The sequence below is a fragment of the Aptenodytes patagonicus genome, chromosome 8, assembly GCF_965638725.1.
Source record: "Aptenodytes patagonicus chromosome 8, bAptPat1.pri.cur, whole genome shotgun sequence".
NCBI lineage: Eukaryota > Metazoa > Chordata > Aves > Sphenisciformes > Spheniscidae > Aptenodytes > Aptenodytes patagonicus.
The window spans coordinates 14,806,043-14,818,636 of record NC_134956.1 but is presented as its reverse complement, the minus strand read 5'-3'; the positions used below and the strand labels follow the sequence as shown (position 1 = coordinate 14,818,636).

Genomic DNA, 12,594 nt, shown 5'->3' with positions numbered 1-12,594 from the left:
TGCCCGATGTGCTGGTTTGGTGCAAGAGCAGAGGGTCAGGCTGGTGCCCACCCTGGGAGAGGTTTTCCTCTTCTGATGTGGCAAAAAAGCAAGTGCCAAAGTGGAGAAAACCTCCAAAGGAAACGCATGAGCTCGTGGCTGCAGGAATGACTTTTTTTTCCCCTCTCACAGGACAGCTGCTCCCAGCTGCTGCTGGCCACTGTGCCCTGTGGGGTGGCACGCCGGGGCGCCCAGCCCCATGCCAGGCAGTGAGATAAGGCTCAGGGAGGTGCCGTGAGTCACAGAGGGCAGGGCTGGGCTGGGCAGCCGTACCACCACACTGCCGAGCAGATGGTGCCCCAGCTCCCCGCGATGCCCCGGCACCCACGCTGCCTGCGGAGAGGGACGGCATGCCCGGGACACTGAGCGGTATGTAGGCTTGCCCCCTCCCTGACCACCTTGTGGAAATGGGGTTTCTAGAGCATGGCTGAAATAATGCCTTTCTGCAGCACTTTTCTTTTGACTTGCTGGCAGGTTTAGAGGGTTGCACAGGGAAGGTTTTAGTTGTTCCTCCTTCTCATAGCATGGAGGTGAAGGGCAAACCCCACACACTGGCATCCTTTCTGCAGGGTGCAGCTGTGCCAGCTTCATAGACAGAATTAATGAATTACCTGTGTTAACTGCAAGGGTCAAATCTGCATTTCCACCCATTACAGGATATGTGGTAGAATCAGCTGTGTGATGTCTGGTCCAGGTCAAACCCCTTTATCCATCATGGCTTTGGATGAATTTGCAGGTTGTTCACTATGCAACGCGCCAGTGCACAGCCCTAACTGCCAGGACAACTCCCAGGTGCCGACAGGGAGCCCTCGGGGTGCTGGCACCCAGGGCTTTGCTAGCTGCCAAAAATGCATTTCAGGTCCTCCCGTACGTGCAATTACTAAAAACCAGAGCACTTTGCCGTGGCTGCCCAGTGGAGGGACTGCCTCATAGCCCACACTTACCCTGTGCTTTCAGCCCCAAGAAGCGCCTCTTCCCAGCAAAGAGAGCTTGCTGCCAGCCCTGAGCACTAATGCTTGTGTCCCTCCTTTTTCCCTGGGGTTTTGGCACGGGACGCTTTTGTACAGTCTGCGATCCACAGCACAGGGATGCCTGCCGAGCTGCCGGCCAGCACTGTCGCGCCGGAGGGGATGCGATCGTTCCCCTCCATCTCTCACCACTGCCACAGCTCTTGATTCACTGCCTAGGGAAACCTCACCGGAGAGGCGAGCTTATAGTGATTTAGCTTTGGGCTTAGCGACATGTACAGAGACCTGGACAAGTGGCCGCCAATGACAAATAAAAGAACAAGGGACCGAATCAGTAGCTGCCACAGATGGGTGACGCTCCTCTGGCAGCCGCAGGCAGCCAAGTGCAGGATGGGGCCGTGCCTGCCCCATAGCATGCAGCGGGCAGGAATGCAACTGCAGCAGGCACCAAAGTCCACCTGTGCCCTTTGCACCAGCCCCACAGCCCGGCTTTCCCGGCAGCACCTCCAGGTGTCATGTCCCACCTTGGCTGCAGCCCTGCTCCCAGATGGGGCTCGGCCACTGCAGCTAGCCCCAGCCCCGCACCCCTGCCCACCACCGCGTGCATCCTGTTCGGCTTCTGTTTCAGGATCAGGGCCTTACCCCGGTTAACCGTTGACTTGTGCTGGGGGCAGTTTCGCCATAAGATGGCCTCTCCAGCCATTTGGCAGGTGCAGCAGCTGGCCAAGCATTTCTATGAGCTGAGGAATTTATAAGTCCTCTGGCAAACAGCGCTCTCCTGTTGAGTAACTCAGCAAAGCTCAGTCGGATTGACTCCTTCTGAGACTAAAAATGGCATTGTAGCATCCTCCATTCTCCTGTGGTGGGACCAACCCTGGATACACAGTGGATGTTCACCCACCCTGAACCAGGCCCCTCCCCTGCATTTAGTTTCACAAGGAAACCCTGACTTTTGGAGGGGTGACTCACTGGGTGTGGGCACGGGTGATGTCTGGAAGCCACCCTCTTTGGATCCGCATCCCCACCCCGCACCAAAATGATGTCTTGTTCATGGTCAGGGACCTGCTGGGAGAGAGAGGGACGTATGGGGCTCAAAAGCAGCAAAAAAAAACCCAAAACCAACAACGCCATAAGTTTCTGGGGACAAGAAGTGACATTTTCCTCCGGTGCTGGGAGAAAATGGGAACATTCACCCGCCGCATCCTGGAAAACCTCCCTGCGAGGGCAGGGATCTGCCCCAGTTTCTTCTTGGCAGCAATAACTCGGTGCTGCCACAGGGCACTTCGGTCCTGAGCAGGCTTGGGGTGGAGCCTTTGCCTTACAAGGCCACAGAACTCGCTCTTTATCAATATTTGTCCAAGAACTTTTTTGTTCCTGGAATGGTTTTTAAGCAAATAAGTTACAGGGTTTTTTTTCCGGCACAGCCTTAGGAGAAAAAATTAAAAATCCAAACAATTAAAAGAGAATACAATAGAAATCCCAGGACAGGGCTACCCTCTTGTAATGCAATCAGGTCCCAGGAATTTCAGCACCCAGGGACTTCACCAAATAAATTTTACCTGAGATTAAGGTGAAGATAAATAGCCCAAATAAATACATGACTTCCCTAAAGTGGTAGTGTTTATCGGTTTATTTTTCCATTTCTCTTCCTCTGCAACAAAATCAATAGAAAAAAACCAAATCTGGCAAAGGAGAGCACTGTGCAATGGGCCCCAGTGAGGCTGGTGTCCCCTGCAGCAGTGGGGACTGAATGGGGATGGTTTTGCAAACCCAGGGGAGTTTTGCTCCGCTCGCTGTGTCCGAATCACGGCCCAGGTCCAAATCCTCACCAGCTCCAGGCTCTGCTCATGGCGTTTGGAGGGGAACTCAACAGGCTCCAAAGCAAATCAATACAAATTTCAAAGACTTTGCGACTTGCCAAGGGGGATTTAAGGACTGCTCTTCTGCTCCCATCACATCCGTCCCCTTATCAGGCACCGGGCTGGGGAGCCAGGTGTGGGAGAGGCTTCCTATGTTTAAAAAGCAAAACTTCATGCTGGAAGGAGCAAAAGGCAAGAGCCCGGTGCTGTCCTGCCAGATCCAGCCACGAGTAGCATTTGTCCTCCAAACCCTTTAAACTGTCTATTTTCAGGTCTGTGGCTCTTCCACCAGCTCAGTGAAACGAGCTTGTTCATGCCAACTCCGACACAAGTTTAAAACCCGTTTCAGGGATACCATGCCGGGGGGGGGGCTGGGATGGGCCAGGACCAGGTGGCATGGGGAAGGGCTGCGGGCGCTGCAGACCCCCGTGCCACCTCCTGCGTAGACAGATTCCCACTCATGGTGACCTTCCTCTGGGAGGAATAGTTGCAGAAAGAAGTGAGATGCTGCTAGGAAGCAAGTGCGCTTAGCCGATACCTTATCAAAGACACGCTGCCGCGGTACCGAGGGTACACATATACCTTACAAGGCCTCCTTTAAAATGCAGATAAGCTGAGAGGCCACTCTCCCATGGGAAGCTGCCAACTCCCACCTGAACGGCTTCGGCAGCTCCTCCTTGCCGCAGCCTCATGGCAGACACGGGCGCAGTGGAGGGACCTCGTGGGGAGCGGTGCTGGGCTGCAGCTTCGGACAGCTGAAACGTCACTGCGGGGCTGCCGCTCCGGCCAGGCACGGGCCACCCTGGCCCACTGCAAACTCCCTCCAGGGTCTCAGGCCAAGCAGGAAAGCAGCAGCTTTCCTCCTGCAGTGCAGATGAGTTTCCTCCTTGTTTCTAAGGCTACCTAAAAGCCCCATACGGTGATGCTGCAACCTACCCCAGGGTGCAGGGGAAGCCAAGGGGAAGCCAAGGGGAAGCATCCCACTGGGGTGCTGAGGTGGGATGCCAGGTGCATCCCACTGGGATGCCAAGGTGGGATGCCGGGTGCATCCCACCCACGGGCCAAGGGGGGATGCTGCACCATGGCCAATCACATGGCCATGGGCACTTTCCCTGAAGCCAAGCCCTGGGAGGGAACCCAGTGCGGGGCTGGGCAGGGGGCAAAGCTCTTCTCTCCTCCCTCCTGACGCAGCAGCCTGAAATCACATTATAGCCCAGCCCTGCTACAACCCATTGCTCCTTATTTACCCTTCAAACAGGAAAAGCAGCTCTCAGCATAGCTCTTCTACAAATTTTCTATGTCAAGCCTCGCTAAAGGGCTGCTTTAGTTAACATTAGGCTCTTTTTAACTCTGAGCACGTCTCACAGGCGATAATTTGCCTTAGGACTCCGGTGTGGTTTCCAGGACAGACATTCACCAGACTGCATCCCTGAATTTCAAAGGTAGGAGTGGGTCCCCAGCCCCCGGGAGCCTGGTGCGTGAGGTGGCAGGTGCCCGTCCCATCGTGGGGGCTGGCAGCGGGAGGGAGGGGGGCAGATGGACTTGCTTGGGTAGGAAAAAGTTTACACTCTAAATTACAACCACTCCCCATTCGCGTGGGTGAAGACGCTGCAGGATTTGGACAAGTGGAAACATGTCTGTCCTTAAGTCAGATGTCCCCAAGCCTTGCTGCTCTGCCCAGCTCAGCAGCGCTGCACTTATTCCCTTCCCTTTCTGGTTTTAAGGAGGACAAGCTTGTTCCCGCAGATTCCTCTGACTGGGCAAGGCCAAATCACAGCTTGTCAGATGGCATTTTGCAGCCCCTAATATTTGAAACCTGCTTCGCATAATCCCAGAAGGAAATCAGAAGGAACTGCAGAAAGCCATGAGTGAAAATGTGCTCCTTGAGCTCATCACAATAGAAAAGCATGGTCTGTTACTGAGAAAAGGACATGAAACAGGAGCACACAGGGCAGCAGACAGTCACAGTGAAGAGTTCAGAGGCTTAAAAATGAAGCAAGCTCAATCAGTGCAGCCTGCTCCAACGTATGGGAGCCAGGACTTCAACATCAGGGTAGGACCAAGCACATGTGCCTGATGATAGGAATTTATACATCTTCGGTGACCTCTTAGTCATTGCAAATATGCCTAAACATAGCAATTATTTTTTCATCTAACATCTTCCTGGATTCGGTGAGTTACAGGTATGCTTTATGGCATTTCCTCCTTTTTCCTCAGGGTGACTCGTGACCACTGACCACCTCCTCAGTTGTGCTATCTCTCCCCGCCACCATGCGGGCGACAGGTAAGGAGGGAGACAGAGATTTACTTTTCTCTGTCCATTTTTCTACAGTTCTTTATGCCTCCTTCTCATTTACATGTCCCCTTCCAAGTCCAGCTACCCTGACCTTTTCCCCTGCCAGGGCCATGGGAAAGGGCCTTTGTATAAGCATCAGGTTTTTAAAAGATTTGTGTAGATTTCAGCCTGTTGTATTTTTCCCAGTGAAACCCTCCGCAGCTGGGAAGAGATGGCTATTGAGACGTTCCTGGTTCCATAAGAGCCATTCAGCTGCAATATAAGTATATTTTTCTACTCTCTTTCCATGCAGGACTGGAACGTTTTGCTCTGGTGAGCGCTGCTTTAAAGCCAAATGCCAATCACATTTGTATTAGCAGCTGCTCGGCTGTAGCTAGTGACTAATTGGGGGATAGCAGCCTTCCCAGTACTGGGAACATAAGAAATATTTGGATTTACATAGCTTTCTGACTAATTATCAGATTTACTTTAATGCAGAGAGAAATATGAATAGTGCCTCCCAGTAGAAGGGTAATGCCTATCTGAGCATCACCACACGCTCTAGAGATATTAATTAAGAGATCAGAGTCTTTTTAGAGGATGAAGGAAGGAGTGTTAGCTGCCTTCCCACACCACATAAGCACTGGCTGTCACCCTGTGCCTTGGTCCTGCACACATGGACCAAGTCCCCAAGAAGCCAGAAGGATGCTCTGGTCCCCAACCCGTGCTGCTGCTGCTCTCACCTGGCTCCTCTCCCACCCCTCGCAGGCATGATCCGGTACATAGCACTGCTCATCACGCTGCTGGGCATCTGGTTCATCATGCAGACGTACTTTGATCACAGATGGAAAGCTATCAGCCTGCGGAGCTGGCTCGGTGAGGCACCAGCAGGGCTCCAACCAGGTCTGGAGGGAGGGTGCGGGCAGCCCCATTGCGAGCCAGACCCCAGAGCTACACATAGTTGCCATGAACATTTGCACTTGCAGTACCTGGCCAAGGCTATAGCCACCAGCTCTGATCATCAGGGCAGGGAGGGGACAGCGTAGGTGGAAGCTGCACTGGGGCAGGTGGCTCCAGGGGTGCTTGCAGCCACAGGGAGCAGTTTTGGAGAGACAGTGCCTGAACAGCTGCTCCTGGCTTGGGGAAGAGCCAGCAGCTCTCCAGGGTGTCTAACCCTCCTGCTTGGTACCCACAGGTGTCACAGACAAGCCCAGAAGTGAGTACCGCTCTTGACTTCATCTCCATCACGCAACACCGCTCCGGGGCTGAGGGTGACGGTGGAAGCATGATAGCTACCCTCGAGAGCTCCCTTCCCAAGGCAAAATCCCACCCTCCCAAACGCAGGGGAATTTTGTCATTGCACACAGCAGCAATGTCTCTGGCGGGGTGTGCAAGCACATGAACCTTCACATGTTCTCCCTGCCCAGCAGAAACACCCCCAGGCCACAGGCTACAGCAGGAAGCAGGTTGCGGGCCCCATCCGGGCGGCGTGGCACAGGTCCCTACCCTGGCTGAGAATGCGGAAGCTCTGGGCAGAAAAGCCACAAGGGGCTGGCCTTGAATGAACACCAGCTCCGAATGCTCCCCGGCACACGCCCCTCTACAATTCCCATGGCACCAGCTGTGCCGTCCTGCTGCTCATACCCAGAGCAGCACCCAGCGCCCCGGCCAGCTTGTCCCACCCCAAGCTTTGACACCATAAACCTCAGAAAAGAAGCTGGTCCTAGTCCCAGGACAAGCCTCCTTCATGCAAGAAGCTGGTCCAGGCGTTGCCCCCTTAGTGGGCCACTGTGCCTCAGTGCCAGCCCTGCTCAGCCCCTCGGGGACACAGCCAGTGTCCCCCCACAGGGCAAACGCCATGGCTTGCAGCTCCGTTCCTCCCTCGCAGGCAAGCAGCTGCCCCGGCACAAGTGTGGGAACCAGAAGAGCTGCTCCCAGAACTATTTCGCCTTCAAGATCGTCAGTGGTGCTGCAAACGTGGTGGGACCCTCCATCTGCTTTGATGGCACAGTGTAAGCAACACATGGTGTGGACGGGGCAGCCACGGCTGGCCTGGGCTTGAATAGGGCGAGTTTGGAAATAGTTTTCTTTGCTACTGCTTCTGGGGGCATTTTGCTATCTGCAGCCACATGTTGCCCCATCACACTCTTTCACTGGCCCCAGCCTCTCCAGGGCATCTCTGCACTGACTGGTGCTCTCTGCTTTCCTTTCCAGCCTCATGAGCAGCGTGAAAAACAATGTTGGCAGGGGCCTGAACATCGCACTGGTGAACGGTGAGTTGGGTGGGCATTAACCACCTCCCCATGGCTGGGGTCCCTTTCTCCCCTGGGAGGACACAGGCCACCGGGGACCCCATCCCAGGCACCACAGCTGACCCGAAAGCGCATCAGTCCAGTGTTGCATGGGGTGCACAGCCACAATTATGGTTGCAAGCACTGCCAGGGAGTTAGAAACAAACCCACCTGGGTCATGCACGATGGCTCCATGAACTCCACTGAGCACCACATTCGCCATCACAGCAAATATGACACACTGAGGGAAGAGCAAAGCGTTTTGCAGCAGCAGGAACCCCAAGCTGGTGGCCAGGCAAAGCCTCGAGCCACCCCAGTGCAAACTCACTGTTTTCTGTTTTGAATTTTAACCTTCCAGGAACAAGCGGGCAGCTCCTGAAAGCAGACACATTCGACATGTACTCCGGAGGTAAGCGCGGTTGCTTTGCTGCCTGGTGGTTCCCAACCAGGGCTCACACCGGCACTGCTGGCTCCTCTGTCGTGTATTTAATGATAAAGTCTAGTGGACTTTGCCCAGGATTGCCAGCTCAGGCAGTAAAAGCTCAGCTTTCCCTGAGGCCATTGAGCCTGGAGTCCTCGGAATGCATCCGCATCCAGATTGGTTTCTCACTTCTCTTAGGTGCACGTAATAGCCTGAAAAACATAATTCCACTAAACTGAATAAACCAGGGCACTCGAGACCTGAGAAAGGCTACTTTCTGAGATCAGGTAGTTACACTAATCCTGAGATTTTGCAGCTTTCAACTCAGTTTTTGAATGCTGGTGGTGGCTGAGCCCCAGCTTGTTCCCCTGCCTCTTGCAGGAGGGTAAATGAGGAGCTCAGGGCATGGGGAGTGGAGCCTGGTGGCAGCAAAGACCATGACCCTGTGCCTGCTGGCTTCAAACAATCTTCCTAACAGCAAGAAGATGCCCTGAGCCGGGGCAGCACCCTCTCACAGCCCATCCGGCACTGACTTGCAGGATGCTGTAAATCTCACCGTTGTTGCAAAGCTGTTACCAGAATTTCCAGAGTTTTGGCAGGAGTCCTCGAAATCACGTGCTAAAACCATGTCTATAGTGCTTTTGATTTACACCCTTTGCTCTTTGACCCTTCTCCAGGGATCAGTCACCCCTTTCTGCTTTTTGGTTTTGCAACTTATTCTTGGTAACTCTGTAGTTTTAAGGAGAAACATCAATATTATAAGATTTCTGTCTAAGTTTGCGAGCAAGACGCGCGGTGGGAGAGGCACCGGGAAGGAGACAGCAGTCGGCTCCTGTGCCACTAGATGGGGCATTGGACTCGAGCATCCCATGGATGCGGGATGAGGAATTTTTCCTGCAACACAGCTGAAGGCAGGATTGCAGGGCAGGCAGTTCTGCAGCTGAGCAGGCTCGTTTCTGGTGCTTGGAAGTAACCAGATTTCACAGTTAGTGAGCAAACTTTAGACGCAAATTCCCCCCCTGCAGTTGTCGTGCTGGCAGGAGGAAAGCGCCAGCCCCCGGCACTGCAGGAGAGCCCAGGTGGGAACACAAGATGGGAAATGCAGCATCTGGGAGCCAGTCCTTCCCCAAGCCCATGACCCCGAATCCTAGCTAGCACCAGCACAGCCAGGATACTTCCCACCGACCCAGAGGAGGTTCCCCCAGCTGCCACGCAGCTGCTAAATCCCTTTTTCTTTCCCTAATTCTCTTCTCTCCCAGACATTAACAAACTGGATACCTTCCTCCGAGAGATCAAGCACGGCACCATCGTGCTATTGGCCAGCTACGATGATGCTGCCACAAAGTGAGTTTGGCCCTGGGAGTGATGCCTGGCTCCCCAAAAAACAGCAGCTGGGGGGAGCTGGAGGTGGTGCTGCCAGGAACAGAGAGGGGACAGGAGGGAACACCCACCTGGCACCACACTAACACCTTCTTTCAGGATGAACGACCAAGTACGGGCACATTTTGTGGAGCTGGGCAGCAGCCACGTGAGCCAGCTGGGCTTCCGGGACAACTGGGTCTTCTTGGGAGCGAAAGGGCTGATGAACAAGAGCCCCTTTGAAGAGGTATGTGGCCCTCCCCTGCCACCAGCTTTGGAGGCTCCTTCTTCTTCATAGCACCTCCTGAGCTCCATCTCACCTACCTGTCTGTGGAAGACGTGGGCCAGTGGTGTTATCCCCCATGTCGAGCCAAGCTGCAAGTTTTGTCACGTTGCAAACTTGCACTATGTCACCAACGTCCTCATTCATTTTCTCGCTCTCTTTTTTTTACTCCAGCACATCAAAAATGCTAAGGAGACAAATAAATACAACGGCTGGCCTGAGCTGCTGGAGATGCAGGGCTGTGTCCCCATGAAGATGGATTAGCATCAAGCCCCAGCCTGCCACAGAGGTGAGACCAGTCTCGCCAGGACACCAGCCCCATCGCAGGGACCCCAGCCCCATCACGCTGACCCCAGCCCCCCCCAACCCGGTCACACAGCCCAGCAGCAGCTGCCTGATCCCAGGGACCAGCTGTTCCACAGCAGGGGCTGTGCAGGGCTTGGAGAAGAGCTGTGCAAGTGCCTGCAGAGCCTGAGCAAACACCCAGCCAGGTTTCAGCCAAGCTGTCCTTGTCTATGGGTCAATTTGGGGTATTTTATTTTTCTGTCTTTAAACCAAAAACTTTGTAGAAGGTTTTTCAGATCTTAAACAAGATATCTGATTATAAAACACTACCTTCTCACTTCATTTTCAAGCATAATCCAGGCTTTTCCCTGCAGGCACAGCATTGCCATGTCCTCTGCCACCAGCTGGGCATCACCATCACCCATCCCACGGCACTGCACACAGGTGCTTCCCCTCCGCCACGGCACAGGGCAAAGACGTTCCTGGGGATGCTCAGGCCTTGGTGGTTCCCCCCCGGGAGCTCCTGCCAACCCCCCGCTGTCTCCTATGGCCACAGTAAGGCCAGATGGCCACAGGGATGGCTTGCAGCAATATAGGTTAATATTTGTAGACCAAAGTGTTTCCCCCACCTGGTTGCATCTTTCCTGGGTTAAATCCAAGCTAAATCCTCTGTGGTACATCCCCATCAAAGGTCAGGATAATGCCAGCGAGGTGCCAACCTGACTTTGCTCGGCAAAGAGGCAGGGATGGATGCGCAAGTTTCTCAAGCCAGCTGAAGTTGTGCAGCATAACCAATAGGTGGGAGCCTTTTACCAGGAGAGCCGGAGCCAGCATCAGTCTGGAGCTATACAACACACCCGGGCTGGCACCCATGCACCCGCTTTGCTCCAGGAGCTGCACCCCAACCCAGGGCCAGCCGACACCACTGGGAAAGGAGACACCCCTGCCCAAACACAGGCCAGCAAAGCCCCACAGACCTCCTTCCAGGGTGGTTCCCATGCTGCTGCCCAACATCGAGGAGGTCCTAGGGGAGCATCTGCCCCCGACTCGTGTCCGGGTGCATTCACCCAAGCACCGTCTGTACCCAAAACCTCCCTGAGAGCAAGCAGTGCTGAGATCAGATAAGCTGCATGAGTGATGGCCTGGGCTTATCTGTCATCATGGACACGGATAAATTTGCGTCATATACAGATTTTAATTTCCTATGATTGTATCGGTTTTTTCCCCATTCTTTAAAGCAGACCAGCAGTTTTGCAGAACATGAGGGTGGAGCATTTCTGCTGGAGCGCTTGGAGCTGTGCAGGGTAACACAAGGCAATCCTGGACAGCCTTTTCTGCCTCTAACAGCAGGGTTTGCCCCAGCACAGCTTCTACAGGCAGTTCACATTTGTTTTCTGAGCCCACAGGTCACCCCAGGTGAGCAGAAGAAGTGAGGAGCGTTGGTAGGATAAGGCCAGGAAGAGACACAGCCTGTCCTACACCGGCCACGTTGGGGATGAAACCCTGGATCCAAAACCCAGCACCACCATCCAAAACTAGTGAGGCAACCGGTTTTCCCTAACCAAGGAAAAATCCCAAAATAAATTGTGTAACACCTACAAGAATTTCCAAATTCAAAACTGAAATAAAACTGCCAAACAGCCATCACAGAGGAATTCCCCAATAGCTGTAGTATTTTACCCCAGCTTATCCTCCTGCGCTCTTAACGTGCACCTGATCGCACCAAGGGAAGCCTCCACCATAAATCGATCCCTAAATCTGCTGCAACAGCAGCGGTTAATCCCAAGCGCTGAATCATCCCTACCCATGGCAGCAGCGAGAAATAACACAACGCAACAGACACAACAGCCCTCACATCACACAGCCCTGCCACACTGCCAGCATAAATATGCCAACTATTTTAAGCCCCCTCAAAGGATCTAGATTCGCTCGTAAGCCAAACTGAAAACGGCCTAAGAGCTGTAAAGGTGGCTGTATGGGGTAAACCGGCACACAGCATCAGCTACAGCCCAGAAAACAACCAGCCCCTTTCAGCCACGGGAAGCTCTTCCTAGCCCTGTGCAATGCACATTAGAAATCTGGTTTAAAGACAAAATAAAGGAAATTTCTTTTTCAGCACACTACCAACAGTTAAAACTAGCTCCAAATCTATTGCTGAGCAATTACTAAGTTACACCACTATTTTCAATAAATAGGGAGAGCTGGAAGTGCAAGTCCTGTGCAGGGACCTTAATCATCAGCCAGTGTTTTGAGGAGCCATTCCTGCCAAAGTCACCATGTCCCAATAAATAAATCTGAGTTTTTCAAAAGTCCAGAATCTGGGAGGCAGGGGTATAAATATGGCTTCAGAAGTCAAATTTAACTTGCTCGTCTTTTAAAAAGGTCTGAAAAGGCTACTGAGTGCAGGGACAGCGATCCCTAAATGGAGTTTTTTAGTGCCTTGGCATTTTGAAAGCTGTATTACTGCAAAGACAGGCACCTACCTGGCTGGTTTTCACCATGCTGCATCCCCCAGAGACTTCAGCAAACACAAGCCCTGACCTGCCCGGCCTCCCAGGACGCAGCTCCGGGTAACCTGGGCTCACCATGGGGCCTGGGGCGTTCGCAGGAGCAGAGTTTGCAAAATCCAGTGTTGGGTAGGAGCCAAGAGCCAGGATGCAGGCAGGTAGCAGAGGGATAATCCTGTCGTATTTTGAGGGTATGGATTTATTTCGGCAAAGCACCAAAGCAGCAGCTAGGAAGGATGCCACAGGCGAGGACCAACGGGTGCCGGGGCCCCACAGCCAGGCGAATCCACATCCTGTGACATCTTGC

At 53.5% G+C, this 12,594-nt stretch overlaps 1 protein-coding gene across 2 annotated transcripts; it reads left to right on the top strand.

Annotated features, from left to right (window-relative positions):
• The first annotated feature begins 345 nt into the window (after positions 1–345).
• Positions 346–11,427, top strand: FAM3D (FAM3 metabolism regulating signaling molecule D). Of its 2 annotated transcripts, XM_076345871.1 has the most exons (12): positions 346–408; positions 4,251–4,308; positions 5,084–5,150; positions 5,910–6,017; positions 6,337–6,357; positions 7,030–7,153; positions 7,356–7,414; positions 7,791–7,841; positions 9,113–9,197; positions 9,333–9,459; positions 9,670–9,784; positions 11,187–11,427. In XM_076345871.1, exons 3-11 carry the CDS (start codon positions 5,138–5,140, stop codon positions 9,757–9,759), a joined length of 678 nt encoding a protein of 225 aa, XP_076201986.1. In that variant the 5' UTR covers positions 346–408; positions 4,251–4,308; positions 5,084–5,137; the 3' UTR covers positions 9,760–9,784; positions 11,187–11,427. The 2 variants fall into 2 exon arrangements, with proteins under 2 accessions (XP_076201986.1, XP_076201987.1); XM_076345872.1 differs by lacking the exon at positions 4,251–4,308 and having other exon boundaries at positions 354–408.
• The last annotated feature ends 1,167 nt before the right edge of the window (positions 11,428–12,594 follow it).

What these genes read in the sequence shown, in the direction of transcription:
- FAM3D (XM_076345871.1), top strand. An exon ending in TGTCACAGACAAGCCCAGAA is followed by an intron (nt 6,358 to 7,029) that starts GTGAGTACCGCT and finishes CCTCCCTCGCAG; the next exon opens with GCAAGCAGCTGCCCCGGCAC. An exon ending in ACAAGAGCCCCTTTGAAGAG is followed by an intron (nt 9,460 to 9,669) that starts GTATGTGGCCCT and finishes TTTTTACTCCAG; the next exon opens with CACATCAAAAATGCTAAGGA.